This window comes from Antrostomus carolinensis, unplaced genomic scaffold (assembly GCF_000700745.2).
Source record: "Antrostomus carolinensis isolate BGI_N321 unplaced genomic scaffold, ASM70074v2 scaffold926, whole genome shotgun sequence".
Taxonomy (NCBI): domain Eukaryota; kingdom Metazoa; phylum Chordata; class Aves; order Caprimulgiformes; family Caprimulgidae; genus Antrostomus; species Antrostomus carolinensis.
In genome coordinates, this window is record NW_010322434.1 from 61,265 (window position 1) to 80,863 (window position 19,599).

Below are 19,599 nucleotides of genomic sequence, written 5' to 3' on the forward strand. Positions count from 1 at the left end.
CTGGTACCTGCAATGCTGGTGCCTCCAGCTCATCTCTGGGATACGTTGCCCTTGTTGATAGGTAAATACAAGTACCAGGCAGGGAGGTTTGGGGCTTCCTGGGGGACATGGGCAGCAGCTGGTGAGCTCCCAGCCGCTGTGCTGCCTATACCTCTGTTCTGCCTATGCCTCTGTTCTGCCCTGTACCCTTCTCCAGGGTATCAGAGGGACGTTGGATCTTTGGCTCCTCCACTGGGGTTTACCAACCTGTGTGTTAACTGGTGGCTTTTGGCTCCTGCTGCCTCTAATCTGGACAGAGCAGAATGTGTTCGTGAAAGCCTTCATATGCTTAAATAAAAACCACAGTGAGTGGAGCCCGGGTGGTTTGAGCGGTGTTTTGCACTCTGGCAGAGCCCTCCGAGACCCAGGATATTCTTTAAAGGAGGCAGTGCCAGTCCGTGTTATCTCCTTGCTCCCCCTGAGATGACAGATAACTTTTCAAGCTGCGTTGCCAGCGCACAGTAGCAAACAGCCGTAGATCCAAACTCATGCTTAATGAGAACGTGTAACGAGAAGTGACAGCCCCCTGCCAGCCCACAGCGACCTGATCCCATCCCTTCCTGGCACGGGTGGGGGCTGGGTTGTGTCGTTCTCCTGTGATACTTGTCTGGTATTTTTATGTTGTGGCTGTCTTTATCCTTTGGTCATGTATGCCCAACGCGTTTCATTGAGTGCGATTGGATTCGAAAGGTTTTCATTTTGATTCATCTCCTTTAATTATCCGTCTTCCTTTTAAATCTTTCATTTCAGATTCTATGCAGCAGAAATAGCCATCGGCCTCTTCTTCCTGCAGAGCAAAGGCATCATTTATCGGTAGGTGAGCACGTTCCTCCTTCCTCTCTTCCCCCGAGAACTCCAGGCACAGCCAGAGCGAGGCAGCGGCCGCGGTGCTCCAGCTCACCGACGGGCTCTGGCAGCTGGGTGTGCGTGCCCAGAGTGGCACTGGGAGCCTACTGGTGTCCCTGGTTTTTGAGCAGGGTCTTGTCTTTTTCCCCGTTTTATAGGAAGGCAGCTTTGGTCCCTCTCTTGCCTCTGTTTCACTCTTTTCTCTCCATACGACACAAATGCTCGCTGGCAGCGTGGACCAATTCTCAGCCACGTGTTTTTGCTGCAGGGCACTATTTTCTTACCATTATCACTAACAGAAGTGCTTATGAATGGTTTATCCTGAGATCTGCAGTGCAAGTCTGTCACTTCTGGTTGAGAAACTCGAACTTCTTTTCCATTCACAATATGATTATCTCATCCAGAGTTGGCCAGGTCACTGCCAAGTGCTGGTCCGGGCTCTGAGGCTGCTGGTTAAGCACTAAAACTGATGTACTGCAGCTCTTCCCTGCTCGGGAGTATTCCCAGAGCCCGAGGTAGAGCAGAGCATCCTAATGAGTGTCAGATACCATTAACTGCTTTGCAAAAAGAGATGCCAGCTGTGCTACTGAAGTTATGAGATGCTGAAACCTGTTCTGAAGATGAAAGAAGTGGGGCAAACCTGACGTGAGGGATGGTTTTGCCATCAGCCACTACAGAGAAATTCTAGGTCTGCTGGTCCCCAGTGCCCTTCTTCCTTCCTCCCTTCCTTCCTCCAAATCTGAATCCAGGCTCGTGTCCATCTGTCTTTGGCCCATCAGGGTTCTAAGTGCTGAAACAATAATTGGAAAAAGCAGTCTTAAAACCCACCGAGAAGTTGTAAATGATGCTATGCTGCTTATTGGGCTCTTAACGAAGTTAAGCCTCGTGCTCGGTGCAGCCCTACAACTCTGCTGAGCAGGCTCTTCCCACCGAGCAGGCTCTTCCCATGGGCTAATTGGGCCAGGGGTCTCTCTGAGGAGAGGGTGGCACAGACACGATGTGCCCATCACACCCACTCTGGGTCACGTGAGGTGTGTTTGCTCTTCACCATGCAGCCGGGCATGGCTACAGAGACCAGGCGGGCAGGGCACGGCTTGTGCCTGCACCACTGTGCCCCTCTGTCACCTGCCTCATCACTGACTGTCACCCTCAGGCAGGGGAAGTCTTGTAGATATGCTCCAATATTGACATGGAGACCTTTGAGTGCTGCTTTACTGTATAGAACATCAGCCAGGAACAGCACAGATCACAGACCTGCCTGGTAATGATGTGGCTGGGAATGAATAATTGCACCTGAAATACTGAGTGTCTGCTGCAAAACTGTCCTTCGGGCTGGAGCAGCCACCTCTGGAGGGGCTGGTCAGGGCTGGGGGGCGGGGCGGGAGCTCTGCAGCTGAAACCATCTCCAGAATTTGTGCTGAAGAGCAAAGCTCCTGCAGAATTGGCTGTAACTCCCAGATATTCTCTGGACGAGGATCAGAGAGAAACACGGTTGATTTGTACTTCCGTGGGGGAGCACGGCACAGGTGATGCCGGGGCTTCTGCTGAGTAGGTTCTTCTCCAGTGCTGCTGAGCTGTAAGTGCACTTTGATTTTCACAGGCGCAAAAGAAAAAAATCTATTAAATGTCTCTCTCTGCTAGATGAGTGTTAAACACTTCAAACACTTCAAAGCCATTTGCCCAGCATGGTGTTCCTGTGGGTTAAAAGTGAACTAAACTCTTCACGCTGACAGATCGCTGACTTATTTCTGCTCATTTCCCCAAACATCATCCTACAAAGAGTCTGGGGGGAGATGAAGCCAGAGCTTGCTCACTGGAGAGCAACCTGGAGTCAGGACACTTGGGTCTTTGCTGGGTGGCTTCACGTGTGATCTCCTGTGTCATTGTTTTGCTTTCACTTTGCAGAGACCTAAAGCTGGACAATGTGATGCTGGATAGTGAGGGGCACATAAAGATCGCAGACTTTGGCATGTGCAAGGAGAACATCTGGGACGGGGTGACTACCAAGACCTTCTGTGGCACTCCAGACTACATTGCACCTGAGGTAGGAGAAGCAGAGCGGCAGCAGATGCTCCCTACGCGTTTCAGCAGCTCTTTTCCATGGGGTGACGTTGCTTTGGGCTCTGATTGAGACAGGGACATTCGTGGATTCATTGTCAGCCTGGGAAGTCCATCCCCTCAGTGCTGTCCATCCCCCAGAGGCTGCCTTTAAGGAAGCAGCGATGCTGGATCTGCCTCTCTGTTTGGCTGTGTGCCCTGCTCCTGCCTCCAAGTAGAGAAGATCTCCATGCTGGTGTCCCTGCAGCGTGTTTTTCCTCTCTGGGTGTTTTTTCCATGTCTGTGCCAGTGGCGTCACCACGCCTGTCCCATCCCTGGCACACTCGAACCCGCCGAGAGCAGCTCCTGGCACGCTCCCTTGCTCCTGGAGAAGACAAGCCCAGGAACTCAGCTTTGCCCCTCACCATGTGCGACAGCTGCTTCCAGCATAACATGACCAGTGGGAAAAATGGAATTATCAGTGGGTGATATTTCCATGTGAAGTGGAAATCTTGAGATCTCTCCAGGTGGCTACTTGCAGCGAAGGGCTGTGTGTGTCTGATGGGGAGCAGCTCCCTCTCCACAGCTCTGGATCACTCCAGAATCACTTTGCATTTGGTTATTACTCGTGTGATGGAGTCACATATGACACTTGCATGAAGTGCTAAATGGGTGCAATTTAATGTCAGACCTGTGAAATTCTGGTGGGTAATTATTCCCAAATGCCTGTTCCCTTAACATAAAAATATCCCTCTAAAATCTTCTCACTCTGATGAATTTTCAATGAGGAGATTAATATTCATTCACTTAAATATTTTAGAGAAAGAGATTCTCTTTGCCAGGACAGTTAGATGTGCCTGTATGCTAAACTCCACTTCTCTTTGCCAGGACATAGGTGCTCTTACACGCTAAACTACGTCGTGTTTTGCTGCAGCCAGAGAGGTTTTTAATTACGCGTTCCGTTGTCCATTACACATCCTCATCCTGCCTCGATTAATACTGGTGTCCTGTGGGCGCGCAGCTCAGTTGCTGGGTGTGATTAATACTCTTTCAGAGCAGGACAAATGACCAGTTCTCTCGGTATTTGGCTGAGTGTTATCACTTAAACTCTTATTTCCTTCTCACTCTATTTTTTTTTTATTTTATTTTTTTTTTTTACCAAAATAAAAACAGAAAACGAGAATTAGGATGCAAATCACTACAGTACCTGGAATGATGTTAAATCCTGCTGCCAGTGGGTCTCAGAGTGAACATAGACATCCCATATTTTGTACATAGGAAAAGGGGGTATGTGGTGCTGGCGTGGTCTCCTGCCAGGTGGCCAAGCCGGCAGCAGAGCCGAGGTCCCAGTGGGCAGCTCCACTCCAGGGCCCTTCTGCTGGACCATGCTTCCTCCTGTTGGGAAGCTGCAATGTTCCCAAGCCAACATGTCTTGAGGGTAAAAATGTCCTGTGATTTGCTTGACCCACTTCAAGAGGTTTTTCTATTCTGAGGTAGAGCTCTGCCTGCCAAGGGGACAGGTACTGAGTGCGAATGAGCCCGCGTGTGTCATTTCCTCTGAACAAAACCTGTTCTTCAGCTGCTGGGTTTTGACCTTCCCTAACGTGCAGTCGGTGACTTGAATTTACAGAGCCTGCTTTTCTGCGAGGATTTCTTCTAAGAACTGTTTTCTTTTAAAGGCCTTTATGGCGTGAACAGTTCACACCTGAATTTCCCAGAGCGCTCGTAAGTCATCAAACAAGCGGGAGGCACTTCAAGTGCGCTCGGTCGAGGAGTTTCAGAGCTGGACTTCAACATCTGATCTCAGTGGGAAGGGTCCAGCCTGGCCACAGGATGCTGTCAGGAACTCAGAGCCCTGTCACCACACTGGGACATGTGGCTGGACCAGGGCCAAGGAGAGAACAGGAGGCTGGCCTCAGTCTTGTAACAGAATCCCAGCACTGCCTGGACTGGAAAAGCCCTTGAAGCTCATCGAGTCCAACCATGAACCCAACACTGACAAGTCCCCGACTGACCCATGTCCCTCAGCACTATGTCTAATCCTGCGTCGGTGCTGATGCTCTTGCAGGATGGAGCTCATCTCTCATTAGTGGGGTGGCAGCACCTGACCTGCATCTTGACATACCTCGCAGCTGGATCCCATTGGACACTGCCGAGGGCTTTGCGAGGACAGAGGTGGCTGAACCTGAGGACTCTGGATGTTGCGGGCGGTGCCTGGAGCCGCGGGATGGGAGCCCAGCTCTGGAGCAGCAGTGGCAGGAGCAGAACTCCCCAGATCTCTGTGTACATTCTCCTGTGATTAGCATACGATTTGCATTTGTACTCAAGTGTAGGAATCTTTGCAGAATAGAATTCTGTAATTAGGATTAATAAATTGGCGTAATTGTTTTGCGTTAAGTAACAGATGGCAGAGCCCAAGGCCTGTCACACCCCCAGCACTGCAGTGACGCCCAGCAGCAGCCGCCCAGCAAATAAACCCGAGTATGACAGACCCTTCAAAGCTGAGAGGTGCCCGCGGGAGCCCAGCTCCTTCTGCACTCCCTGCTTGGATTTTGTAGAGTAAATCATGGAAAAATATGAAAATTCACGTTTTGGTGCCTTATCCAAAATGAATATTTATATTTTTAAATTTAAAAAAAAACCCCAACCAACCAAAAAAAAATCCCCCCTCAAACCCTGAAGTTATATCCCGACTCCAGAACAATCACACTGCTCAGGTAAGGATGGAGCCGTCAGTTATTAGGTTATTTTCTGAGGCATGTTCTGCAATAAATAATAGAAAGCAAACTGGCAGCCTGAAAGCAGAAGGTTTTCACTACTGTGTGCTGCAAGTCTGTTGTAAAGGGCTGTGCACTGAAGTCAGCAGAAAACGAATCCCCAAGTGTATCAGGCTGAGGAGGAACCGCTGCTGCTCCTGCTCCAACACGCCTGGCTGCGACGAGAAGGAAGGAGCACAACAAATATGCTGAAGTTTTGTCTGAATCCGAATGAATCTGTCTCGAATCACAGTGAATATTCTGTTTTTTTCCCAATATTTAGTGCACGTTTGAGGGCTGATGGTTTTTTAGTTCCCGAGCCCTTTGCCTGTCGTGTGCTCTGTTTATAATTGCCATTTCCCATTGCCATACTGGTGTCTCAGTAAACATCCTTGTCCTTTTGACCCACACCACAGCTGGAAATTGGTTTGCGTTGTGCCAACAGGTTCAAAATGGGCTGTAATCCTGCTGTTTGTGTTGTTTTCAGATAATTGCTTACCAGCCCTATGGGAAGTCCGTGGACTGGTGGGCGTTCGGAGTCCTGCTCTATGAAATGTTAGCTGGCCAGGTAATTGAATTCTAATTGATTCCTGTGGGACTGTGTTAAATTCCATTGTGAGCAAACGCTGCCGTGTGGTTTGTTCTGTCGGGGGCCCATCTCCTCCGTGCTGGAGACCAAGCCACGGGTGCAGCCCTGGGGACGGGGATGCTGAGACATGAAACCAGCCGGGGCTGATTTCATGGCTGAGAATCCCAGCAGCAAATGGAAACTGGAAGATGAAGCAACGCTGCTGAACCTCTCTTTGCTTCACTCCAGGCTCCCTTTGAGGGAGAAGATGAAGACGAGCTCTTCCAGTCCATCATGGAGCACAACGTCGCCTACCCCAAGTCCATGTCCAAGGAGGCAGTGGCGATCTGCAAAGGGGTAAGGGCTGGCCTGTGGTTTCTGGGAGGAGGGAGGGGCGTGGCCGGTGGGTGCAATGCTGTCTGTGCCCCCCCAGCAGTCCCACATGGGTGGGGGGGACCCAGCTTCTCCTTGCCCTGGTCCAGCTGCAGGCTCCCAGCACGAGGGGGATCTGACGATCTCGGCCGTGCCCTGGTGCCCGTGCTGTGCTCCTAGAACCACAACTTGTGCTACTTGGTGTGTATCTGCTAAACCCAATTCAGAATAACGCCTGGGTCCTCTCTGTGCCATTGCACTGCACTGAGCAGAAGCAGAGGTGGGACTGAAGGGCTGGCTGGCTGCTCAGGTGAAGGTCAGGAGAAACCAGCTGGATGGGATGTGGGAGTTGAGGGCATCTGCTCAGAGACCCCCCTCCCCATTAAGTGACAGCAGGGGAGGTTTATACATCTCTGCCTGAGAAGACAAATGACACCTAGAGAAAAGGCATGTGATGTCTAAATGGTTTTCCCAAGAGCAGATACCGAGCTCCCATCCTGTGGAGGTTTCCATTGAGCCGTGTTGAGTTGTCCTTCAGGGACACCTGGAGTTCAGTGCTGGTGTGTGTCTGTGGGGACAGGGCTGTGTTTTCATTATCATGTCTCTTAATTTGCAGCCAAGCTCTGCATTGCCCAGTGTTTATTGCTCTCTATAGCTCCCTGAAAGGAGGGTGGAGAGAGGTCGGGGTGGGTCTGTTCAACCAAGGAACAAGGGACAGGACAAGAGGAAATGGGCTCCAGTTGTGGCCAGGGCAGTTGAGATGGGATGTGAGGAAGAATTTCTTTGCTGAAAGGGTTCTGAGGCATTGGAAGGGGTTGCCCAGGGCAGTGGTGGAGTCCCCATCCCTGGAGGGATTGAAGAGTCGTGTAGACACAGTGCTGAGGGACATGGGTTAGTCAGGGACTGGTCAGTGTTGGGTTCATGGTTGGACTCGGGGAGCTCAAAGGGCTTTTCCAATCCAGGCGGTTCTGGGATTCTGTGTCCTGACCTCTCTGTGGACTGGGCCTAGGCAAGACTTAAGTGCAGTCTGAATTAATTTGGGTTGTGATGAATAAAGGCTGGCTGGGTCCTGATGCTGGTTATTGCTTGGGACGGAGCCTCATCTCAGCCAGGGAAGTGTCAAACAGTGCTATAAATACGTGTTCATGCAGGAACTTAAAAAATCTTTGCTTTTAATAGTTAATATTTAAAATATCTGAATGTTCTAGATCTCAAAATAGTGTTTCTATCTGCAAATGACACATCTTGCGCTTAACGCTCCCACTGTGGCATTTCAAAGCCTCTTCCCAGCGTTGCCAGGATTCAGAGCTGGTGTTAAAGAGGAATATTCGCTTGTCCCAAGGGGAAAAGCTGCTGGAGGTGTTCCCCACCTGGAACGGGGGGCAGGGAGGGGACGCTGGCCAGGCCACCAGCAGAACATAGTCAAATCAAGTCCTTCCTTCAGAAACCACACTGGTGATGGACGGGGAGATTCCCACAAACTTCCTCACCCTCTCTCGTTCCTCTTGTTGTTTTGATTGGGACATGAGGGGAAAGCCCACGATGTTCCTGGCCAGGCAGGACGGGGGGGAGATGCTTGGTGGTGCTGAACATCGTTATCCCTGTGTGCCGGAGGGAGCGGAGGCTGGAGCAGGGATGGATCTCACTGTCGGCTTTGTGTGCTGCTGCATCAGTCAAAATGTGAATTCTGTAAATAGAGGAGAAGAGACCACGAGTGAAACAGCTGCTGGGTGGAGCTGTGACGGCTTTTCTCACTGTTGGAAATGGGAGGCTGCATGGGAGGACATTTAACCACGCGTGGTGGGCTTGGTTCTTTATAAATTCCCGTGTTTTTTGCAGTGAAATGGTGGTTCCCTTTGTACAACTCATTTTTCAGGAAGGTGCACAAAAACGTGTGACATTCTTTGCTGCCTCCAAACTGCTACATCAGAAAGTTTAATTAAAAATATGTGTGGTATTTAAGAACTGTTGGTAAGCTGGAAACAAAGCATTGACATTTTTCCCTGGAATACAGTGCAGTATGTCTAAATGATCCACGGGGGCATCGAGGCCATGCTGTTTGTGTCAGGATGTGGTAGGACTTCCAGGAGGGCACAGACCCAGCCTTAGATCAGTCCAGAGAACAGGAGATTGGAGAAGCCTCTACTCTTAAATGTGAAGGGTTTTGGTATTTCACCCCCATGCTCTCCAAGAGGGTTGAGTTGTTCCCACGCGGTTTCACTCCGGTGCCAGGCATCACTCCCTGCTGCAGCGCTCGGAGATGAAAAGCATCTGATCCTGGAAGCCTGAGATCATCCCGAGCCAGGGAACTAGCGTTAATCAGAGACAGTTGGCTGGGAGGCAGAGCGGAGAGTTACCCAGAACACAGCTCCCTGACTCGACAGTCGGCAGCAATTAGCAGATGAAATGGAGCATTTCCCTCCTCGGCTGTCAGCTCGGATGTTTTGGGAAGGCTGATGTGGGTGGTGCAGGTAGCTCAGCCTCGCTCCCTGCAGCCCGGGTTTGTTATCAGGAGCCAGGCTCCCGTTTCAGCCCCGTGGAGCAGCACACGCGTGTGTCTGCGTGTGCGTGTGTCTGCACACGGGTGGGGGCACAAACCTCAACCGTTTCCCATCCCATGGGGTGGGGTTTGACTGTGCCTGAGCAAAGCCACCCCTTCCAGGTGAACAGCTTGTCTGTGAATATGAGCTCCCTCTTTAATCCCAGCCTGGCAGCAAAGGTGTCAAATGGCACGTTTTCCCCAGCAAATCTTACAGGTATTTTGAGTGGTGTTTCCACTGATGGTGCTGCCTGGGAAAGCCCTCAGAGGTGTGGCTGTCCCCACATCCCAGTGGCCACAGCTAGAAGGTGGGAGCATTCTGGGGCAGGTCATGGCTCATGCTCCTGGGTGCCAAGGACTTTGCTGGCTCTGTCTGAGTGATGGGGCTGGGATGTGCTGCCCAGAGCGTGCCCAGGCTGTGTGCTGGGGCAGCACAGGGACCAGTGCCTGACAGGATGGTCCCAGGGGGGCTGCTGCCCATAAAACGTGCAGTTTCATCAAATGTGGACAAAGATCATCTGAATCAGCTTCGCCTCTCGGTGCCAAACGTGCCGCTGTGAAGTGAAGCCCATGAACTCGCAGCATCCGGGGCAGCACAGGGACCAGTGCCTGACAGGACGGTCCTAGGGGGCTGCTGCCCATAAAACGTGCAGTCTCATCAAATGTGGACAAAGATCATCTGAATAAGCTTCGCCTCTCGGTGCCAAACGTGCCACTGTGAAGTGAAGCCCATGAACTCGCAGCATCCACTTCTCATAGAACTACAGACTGGTTTTGGTTGGGAGGGACCTTAAAGCTCACCCAGTCCCAACCCCCCTGCCAGCAGCAGGGACACCTTCCACTAGACCAGGTTGCTCAAAGCCTCATCCAACCTGAACACTTAAACACTTCCAGGGAGAGAACATCCACCATGTCTTCCCAAGACAGCAAATAAAGCCAGGACTTAGCAAAGCAATTGACTCCAGACTTGGACTTCCCTGTATCTGGGCTGCAAACACCAGACATGATTTCATGTAAAACATCCTCCTTTATCTGCGGAAACCGGAAGGGTTTTCACTGCGTTAGTGTGGGGATTAAATCAACTTGTTCCTGTTTAATACAAACAAAGCTGAATGATTATCCTAGGTAAGCCAGGAGAATCAATCTGTGTGTTTGTGGGGTCCAATACATCAATAACAGATGGTGCCTTCGTGCTCACATGCGTAAAAGCACAATAGAAAACGAGAAAACGGAATTTCTGGGTGGATATATTGAAAATACTGAATAGCTGCACTCTAGTACAGCTCTGTTCAGCTTTACAGGCAGGTACATGAAGTAGAAAATCTTTTACAATTCATTAATCATCTGAGCTGCTCTGAATTGGGTGTGTGTGTGTGTGATGCTGGGGGTTTAACGGCAACGTGTCGGTGTGGGGGGTGGGTGGGTGTCAAACAGCTTCCAGCACAAAGCAGCAGCCGAGAACCTGGGCTCTGGCTGGAGGAGGCAGCGAGTGGAAGAGCAGGGACTGTACCTGGGGGGTGTGCACAGACCTGCTTCCCCTCCTTCCCCAGGTGAGCTCTGGCAGCACAAGAGTGTGTCAGCGTGTTCAGGGTCAGCGTTTGACAGCAAAGACCCACCAACAGGTTTCTTTTCTTGTTTGCTGAACGCAAACTCAGCTATTTGACGCGACACCTGAATCACTAAATCGGTTTATAGGCACATTTCAGGCCCTCACGTTGTGGTTGGGGACTTGCTTGAGGAGAACCTCGTTGAGTCACGAGATCTTTTGATTCTCCTGCTTTAGCACAGCCGAGCAGGACCTGGTTGAATTGTCAGGATGCTACCTGAGCCTGCCAAGGAGAGGCAGAGATCTTGAGTCAGCTTGAGATGGATGTAGTGGAAGCTGAGGGACAGGGAGGTCCCTGCTCCTGGGTGGGCAGACGTCTATCCATGTGCCAGGGGTGATGGGAACCTGCTCGGTGGGGCTGGCAGGTCACCCTCGCTGTGCTGCCCTGGGGGTGGCAGGACCAATAAGCCCACAGTTGGGCTCCCTGACTGCAGTGGGGGTCTCTTGCAGACCCACACCCCAAAAGACAGCCAGGCTTGCTGCGACCTCTGCACAGCTCTGGGATCAATTTTAACTGCTCTGCTTTTAATAACATGGTCCCTTTGTCACAGGTGTCCGGCTCATATTCTCCCTGTTTATCAACATCTTACAAATCTCTGGAATCTCCTCTGATCTCTGAGCACAGCTCCAACAATGCCCCCAGGATATTAATGTTTGTACAGCCGCCCCTACTGCCCGTGGCCCATTTCACTTCCCTTATTGAGCCAGTGAAGAGGAGAAGTTTAGATGATAAACAACATTAATGGACTGTTTTGTGCTTTTTTCTCCAAATTGACCCTTTCATTAGAGAGACGCCTCTTGTCTGTGCTGCCACGGCCCCAGAGAACTGGAGGTTCTGCTTTGAGGGCTGATGCACGTTTCTGAGGGCAGGTTGTTCATCTGAAATGGGCAGTGGCCTTTAAAAGTAGTTACACAGATGCTGAGAATCACAGAATTGTGGAATGTTGTGAGTTGGGAGGGACCCACAAGGATCATCCAGTCCAACTCCTGTCCCTGCACAGGACAAGCCCAACATTCACACCATGTCCCTGAGGGCCTTGACCAAATGCTGCTGGAATCTTGTCAGGCTTGGTGCCATGAGCACCTCCCTGGGGAGCCTGTTCCAGGGCTCCACCACCCTCTGCCTCAAGAACCTTTTCCTCATGGCCAACCTAAGTTGGCTACCAAGCAAAGGAACTGCTAAGTGGCTTTGCCTGCTCCTGCTCCCCTTGGTGTCGCAGGCTGGTGAGACTGCAGCCATGCTGGGAGCTCTGCCACAACCCTGACATTATTTCTGGGTGAACCAGTGTCATTCCCAGAGGAAAAGGGGATGTGCTGATCCCACCCCGTGCTCAGGTACCTCAGATCTGCTTAGTCTGCTGTCGTAAGACGTTGTCAACCTTCCTTGTCCCTGGAGCTGCTCTGGCTTCTCCCTCTGTCCTCTGCTTCAAGCACCAAAAGCCAGGAGAGGTGCTGGGAGCTGCTCCTGGGGTCTGGGCACTGATGTGGAGTGTTCTGGGACAGCAGCTGTGGGATGCAGGATGCCCAGGCAGGCATCACAGCACCCTGGGGCTTCTCAAAGTGGACATTGTGGGAAGCAGTTGGACACTCTGTAAGTGACTGTTTCTTCTCTTCCTCTCCCCAAGCTGATGACCAAGCACCCTGCCAAGCGACTGGGATGTGGCCCGGAAGGGGAGCGGGACATCAAGGAACACGCGTTCTTCCGCTACATCGACTGGGACAAGCTGGAGCGCAAGGAGATCCAGCCTCCCTTCAAGCCCAAGGCTGTAAGTGTGGCTGCGCCGGGCACGTCCCCCCCCACCTCTCCCCCCAGCTCTCCCACGCGCCCGTTCTGTCCTGCACAGTCTCTCCCACTCGTGCTGGTGGGTGCCCACGCACCAGTGCTGCTCCACGCCCGCAGCGTGGGGGTGCCCGTTGGGGGTCACCTCTCCCCAGACGTGGCACGTGTCAAACTCCCGGACACCTCGTCTCGCTCTGACTCGCGGGGCGGACACTCCGCGCTCTTAGCTCACGGATTTCATGGCGGTGCAATGTTCTGTCTGTTATCCCAGGGCTCGCTCTGTCTGCTGGGTTCTTTCCTCCCTTTTTTCTGAAGCTGAACAGGTCTCTCTTTTTTTTTTCTCTTTTCAATCTAAACTTTATTTCACCATCTAGCTCAGCACCACAGTCTGTCCGACGTGGCAGTGGAGCTGTGTTTCACTCGACAGTTTCTCTCCAAGGTAAAGCGGTGGAAGGCTGAAGCCTGGCTGGTGGGTGGAGAGGAGCTGTGCAGCGAGGAGAACCTGGCTGCTCCCCCTCTCTCTGCCTTGCGTACAGACGGGTGTTACTAGTGACAGAGATGCTGCGTGTGCCGGGCGTGCGAGGCTCCTGGAGCACGCGGCTGGAGGGGGAGATAAGCTGCCGGCAGCCAAACTGAGGTGGGAGCATGAGTAATCTGGAAGTGCGTTGTTAAAAAAGACCAGATGACTTGGCTACTCCTTGGTGCAGCCGCCTGCACGGTGACATCTCTGTGTAACGTCTGTGCCGTGGGTCCCGTCACCTGCAGCCTATGGGGCACAAGCCTGGGAGCTGCGGTGCTTGGGCTGCTCCGGCTGCCCCCAGCATGTGGTTTTGCTGCGTCCCTCTGCCCTTCCCAAGAGAGGACACACGGGCAGCAGTGACCACGTCGATGCAGGGACAGGGACATCTCTCCCTGGGTTTCTCTCTGGTTGCCGCTGGTGGGATGGGCAGGATCACAGCTATGTCTGGGTGTCTCTGCAGTGGTCCAGGTCCATGAGCTTATTCATGTTTCCTCCTCCTGCATGACTGTCAGCTGCTGTGCCCTAGCTGGTGTTTTACAGAAGGTCTGAACCCAAAGTTAAATCTGATTTACGTGGCTGATACAGGCTGATATTTCTGCCCGGTGATGGAGGTGGGGACATTGCATGTTCTCTTAATCCATCATCCTGGGTCACAACTCAGGGTCCAGAGATGCACCATGTATTTAACTTATCAGCCTGGGGCATGTCTGCTTTTCCTCTGCTCTACTGTAAAGCTGATTGTTTGAAGGGACTTCCTTAGTGCTTGGAAAAACTCTGCTTTCAGGGAAAAGATGGAGTGGGAGTCCATCTGGTGTAGGGTGCTCAGCTCCTTTACCTCTCCTCCCTCTAAATGCCTCTCTGCTCTGACAGTCTTTTCCCTTCCAGAGCTCTGTGCTCGATCAAATCTGATCAAATATCAATAAACTGCCCCTGAGCTGGGCCTGGCAGGATCCTCTGCAGACTCCTCTCCCTCCCAGTATGGATGGCCGAGCAGTTGCCGACCGGGAGCTCTGCTCCTCACCCCAGGTCTGCCAGCAATGCCCTGCGTGTGTTTGGCGCTGCAGATTTTAATTTCAGACAAATGTGTTTATTTTCAACGTAACTCCTGCACAGTGGTTCCTTGCAGGAGACTCTCTGGGGTGCTGCCCTCAGAGCCTTTCACTTCCAGGGCTTGGGCTGCCCTCTGCATCAGCAGCAAGTGGAATGTCCCAGCTCCTGGCCTGGCTCAGAAATGTGGAGCCCCCCCAGGTTGCTGGTGCTGCTGGCACAGATGTGAATTGCCACCTGCTGTCCCTTCCCTCGGGAGGAACGGACCCTTCCAGGGGTGAGACCACGTAGGGAGGCGTTCGCTTTGCTCTCCAGCGCAGGAGGGTTTGGGGCTGGTTGTACCCACCGTGGTTTGTTGGCTCAGGGTGGGATCCCACCTTTGTGTGAGGGATGCTGAGACCCGAGGAGTGGTCTGTGAGCTGCAGGCGCAGGGGCTGAGCCGGCACCGGGGCTGCAGGGGCTCGCTCGTACCCTGCAAGAGCCCTTTTCTCCTGAAATCCCCGACTTGGGCTGTTTCTGTGCTCGTTTGCTGTGTCCCTCCTCTCTATCCGCCCTTCCTTTCCCTCGGTTTGCGGCATTGCCTCATTTGTTGTTTGCTATTTCACAGTTAGAAACAGTTGTATTCTGTCAAAAGCACGTCCTTATAGTTTTACGTTTAAAATCTGCAATTTTTGTCCTGCTTTAAATGTCTGTTGTCCTTTAAAATTTTTTTGATGCTGGACTTTGGAAGGGGGACGCTAAGCTGCCGTCTGTCGCGCCTCACCTCACGGCTGCTGCTGGGGAAAATTCACTGTTGGAAAGGGCAGGAAGATGAAGAGACAGGGGAGCGCAGTTGATTTAGGATTTAGGGAGGATTAAGACAACTCAGGTACCTGCTGATAGCTGATATTTCAACAGCGGTGCCTCTGTGCTGGCAGATGCTGCTCCTTTCATGCCAGCCGTGAGCGGAGATCAGAGCAGCACAGAAATGAAAATCTGGGTTTGGGCACCTTCATAATGTGCTTGGCTGGGTCAGGAGGAAAGATGTTGCTTTACTGCTTCTGACCTTCAGCCGTGCACACAGGGCTCGAGTGCTGGCTGGAACCGGGGGGTTGTGCTCCCCGAACCGAAACCGCAATCCCAGAAGAGCGAAAGCCCAAGTGAGAGCCCAGCAAGAGAGAGCCCCTCATTAATATACTGAACTGACGTTATATGATACAGAATATCCCACTGGCATAGCCAGACGCTAATTTGGATTATGAATTTTAATATTCCTTGCACCTCCTCAGACCTTGCACCTGCAGACCAGCAAAACACAAAGTCCTTTGACTTCCAGTGACAATTGAAAACATCAGTATATCATCAAATTCTTCTCACAGCAAATCCCACCAAACCCAAACCACAGCGCTGTTCCCAAACCCAAACCACAGCGCTGTTCCCAAACCCAAACCACAGCGCTGTTCTAGCTGCTCTATCCCAGCTGAAAACCACGATGAGCACTCACAATTTTTTGGCCACGTTTCTATGACTTTGTAAGATCTCTGCAGGTAGCGAGGGTGGGTACAAGCGGGGGCTCTCCGTGCCCTCCCCACACCAGGAAGGGTTTCCCATCACTTCCCAGACACCGGCATCGTTCGACACCAGCAGGCAAAGGGCTGCTCCAGGCCTCTGCCTGGCTCAGGCATTACGTACCCGGAGCTGCAAATAAAGTCCCGAGAGCTGATGTGCTGCTTCCCGCTTTGTGCCTGATTAACCTTTATCACAGAGCCGCTAACGAGACAGGTCAGGGGCTGGGCTGTCTTTGCTGGGCAGAGACTCGGCGGTTTTGACGTGGGCTGTGCTCAGCTGCTCCGTGCTTTGGCTCGTGCATAACAATTCCTTCCCTGGGTCTGCGCTTACCCTGGGAAGTGTATTTACACTTGCCTGCTTTCGCTGTCTCTCGTTGAGATAATTATTGGTTTTGGTATCTAATTACTCCTTTACTTCACATACAGCCTAGCGATTTGAAAAGTCTCCTCGTTTTGAAAGCGTTGAAATCACACGGCAGAGCAGAGGATTACTCACAACAGGACTGTGGTTTAAAAAAATTGCTTTTAATCTAATAATTTTTAATTGCATAAATTAATTTTCCTCTAACTACTCTGAATTAATTAATATTGAAATGCCGTTTATAGACCCGCATTTGTAAAAACTCCCTTGCACGTTCATTTTTGTAGCCTTATTTTAAGTCGTTACAAGGTGAGCTCAGATGTTTGCATAAGTAATTTCCTAATTAGATGAGATTTAAGGATTGAGGGGGCCAACAGCGGGCAGGAGCGTGCCGTGGGGAGGCGGACGAATATGTTAAGGTTAAACATCTCATAATTGAGTCAAGATTTCTTCTGGCAGCCTCAGGGTCCTGGAAAGACTTTTGCTGAGGTTCCTTCTGATTATTCAGCCACTATTTTCAGTGTATTGGGCAGAAACTTGTCTTTGTTGGTAGGAGAGAGATGGAAAGCAGGGTCCTGCTTCAGACAGCCCTGGCAGTGATCACTCCCAACCTCTGCCCGCAGCCAGGAGGAACCCGCCGGGCTCTGGGGTCGTTAACTGGGCGCTTATGAACCAGCAGCACCACCATTCCCATGACCAGCACCAAGGGGCCCTTGGCCCGGCCCTGAGAACAAATCCCAGCAGTAAAAGGAGAAAACCTGAGGTTCTGATGTGTTTTCCTTTTCTCTCTTGCTGAGCCATGTAAGAGCTTTGCTGCGGACCTCACAAGAGAGTCTCGGTCACCAGGATGTGGCTGAGTGGACATGATGGTGTTGGGTTGATGGCTGATGATCTTCGAGGTCTTTTCCAACCTCAATGATCCGATGAATTCCCTAAAGACGACGCGTCTCTTGCCAGAAGTGTGAGAGCCCCGATCCTCCCGCAGGTACCAGGGAGCCAGTTTCTCACCCAGAGCAGCACCAGGAAGGTCAGACTTGCCCAGGGGATGCCTGCAAAGCTGTTGGGATTGTGGCTGTACCACTGCTTTGGGCCAAAAAACTGGGAAATCGAGCTCTCAGTGCTGGGGGCGAGGGCTTCATCGCAGAACAGCCGTCCGCGGCTTTTTATGATCTTTGATTGCATCTCGGGGATCAATGGGAAATATTTTATTATGCCCTTTGTCTCTGTTTGAAATCAAGCTGGAGACTGATAAAGTGGAGAGGCTATCTTCTGAGCTGACAGTTTTATTTCTGCAGCTCAAAAAAAATAAAAAGTCATTCTGTGCTGGCTATAAATATTAGACAGGACACATTGGGGATTTATGTAAGATAAATTCCCACCCTCCCTCTTTCTCCGTTCAGGATGGAGTGAAGCCTGTACATTAATACAGCACTAAAATGAGGCAGATTTTTCACAACGTGGCTTTAGATAAATGTAGAAATCCATAGAGCATGTCTCTCGTCCTTTAAAGAGAACTTAATTTCAGAAGCTTTAAAGATGCTCCTGCAGATAGCAAAGGTTTTCAGTCCGGAGCAGCACCAACCCTTCCTCCTCGCTCCTACCCCATGTGTGGGACAGACCGTGGGTCTGAAATCCCAGCCTTGACCACGGGAATAGGACATCCTATTCCCACCAGCCCATGGTGCCGGTGTGGGGGCAGCTCGGGACGTGGCGTGCAGGGCAGCACAGGTGCATGGTCACAGCCTGGAGGTGTTGGGTTTGGGCTTGGATCTGGCTTCTGTAAACCCAAAGACAGTTTCCAGCCTTAAAGTATTTATTTGATCCATGTGAAAGCTGCCAGAGAGGAGGAGATGCTGTTTGGTTTGCTGACCAGGCCAAGTTCTTATGCATCCAAACAGAAAGTCTGAGAACTTCACAAAGCTGGGAATGAAATACTACGGATAGATGCAATTTTGAACATTTTCTATCCGCATATTCTTACCTTCTTGCATTATGGTGAAAATTATTCCTTGCCAATATACATATTAAAAATCTATTTGTACTTTTTATCTCAATAACTGGAAGCGTTTCACATTTTTCGAATGTAGTTTATAAATCTCTGTGACGAGGTTGCTTTAGTTTGAATTATTTTTTTTTAAGAGAGTGCATTTCTTTATAGCAAAAAGGCGGCTAGCGCTGTCAGACAACTCACATGAGCTGCCTTGCATGTCTCCACCAAGATCTCGTGAAGCTAATAGGCAACGACAGCTACATTTTCAAAGCACTGTCAGGCTTTCACTGTATAGGGGGAGTTGATAGAATCTGCAGGTGAGCAGCTTATTAGCAGGTAAACCCCGCTACGCTCCGTGTTACTGCACCGGTAACCTCGAGCACTGCAGCTGCTCCCAGTCATCTGGCTCCGAGTTTGTTTTATCTCAGTGCTGAGGGGGACAGCTGGTGACAACCTGGCCTAGAAAAGCCCCTGTCTCTCTGTTTCATGTACCTTCCAGGCTCTGTGGAACTGGCAACTTCAATTTAGGGAATTTATTTTCTATTTTGATGTTAATATGATGGCTTTCGGGAAGGCATTTGGTCTGTTCAACCAAGGCCCAAGGGACAGGACAAGAGGAAATGGGCTCCAGTTGTGGCCAGGGCAGTTGAGATGGGATGTGAGGAAGAATTTCTTTGCTGAAAGGGTTCTGAGGCATTGGAAGGGGTTGCCCAGGGCAGTGGTGGAGTCCCCATCCCTGGAGGGATTGAAGAGTCATGTAGACATAGTGCTGAGGGACATGGGTTAGTCGGGGACTTGTCAGTGTTGGGTTCGTGATGGGACTCAATGGTCTTTCCAAAAATGTTGTTCCTGGAGGGTCATGATGCAGACAGCATGGTGGTGGGACTGTGACCGAGGGCAGCTGGGCAGGGTCTCCCCCAGCAGCACAACGCTCTTCAGAGGCTGCGTGAAAAGGCTCCCCAGGCTCATTTTGGGAAGCCCTCATCTTCGGTACCCTCTGGGTGAATTGATCGAGTGCTGAGTTAGAACCCGTGCTAAGCTCGTGCTCACGGACACTTGGGAGCAGAAGCTTGGCAGATCCAACCTAGAAATGGGCTGTAGGTCCAGGCATGACCTTGCAAAATGTGAGAGGTACGGTGGTGTGGAAGGATGGGCTCCGAGGCTGGGTTCAGAGTGGCTGTAGCTAGAGTTAAATGGGCTCAAATGTTACCCAGTGAACTTTTTTTAGAGGCTTGAGGATAATAAATGTCTTACTCAGCACTGTAAGAACATCCAAGAGCTGCCAAAGCCCCGTGCCATTGGAGGCTGATGGATGTTCACGTTGTCTTCCCTGAAACCTCTGTGGCAGAGGAAGGAACTGGGGAATGTTGAAGTTTACATATATTTGTCTTTAATATTTTATCCTATTTAATCTGGTGCTTATTAAAAATGTAAATCTCTTTCCTTAGCAAATGAAAGTTAAATGCCAGGAAAAATTGTCCCAGCACTTGAAGCATGTGTTCTCTGTGGGGAAGCGGAAGGAGAGAAGGGAGGGACCGAGGGGTGGTGGCTTCTGCACCTCTTTGGAGATGAGAGGGCCAGGAGAGCATCG

At 51.2% G+C, this 19,599-nt stretch overlaps 1 protein-coding gene across 1 annotated transcript in view; it reads left to right on the forward strand.

The window, feature by feature from the left end:
* Positions 1–19,599, forward strand: part of LOC104526692 (protein kinase C beta type) — a 70,424-nt gene that overhangs the window by 43,883 nt on the left and 6,942 nt on the right. The window contains 5 exon segments of the mRNA XM_029085507.1: positions 790–852; positions 2,791–2,929; positions 6,166–6,246; positions 6,496–6,603; positions 12,389–12,529. Coding sequence (XP_028941340.1) covers positions 790–852; positions 2,791–2,929; positions 6,166–6,246; positions 6,496–6,603; positions 12,389–12,529 — 532 coding nt within the window.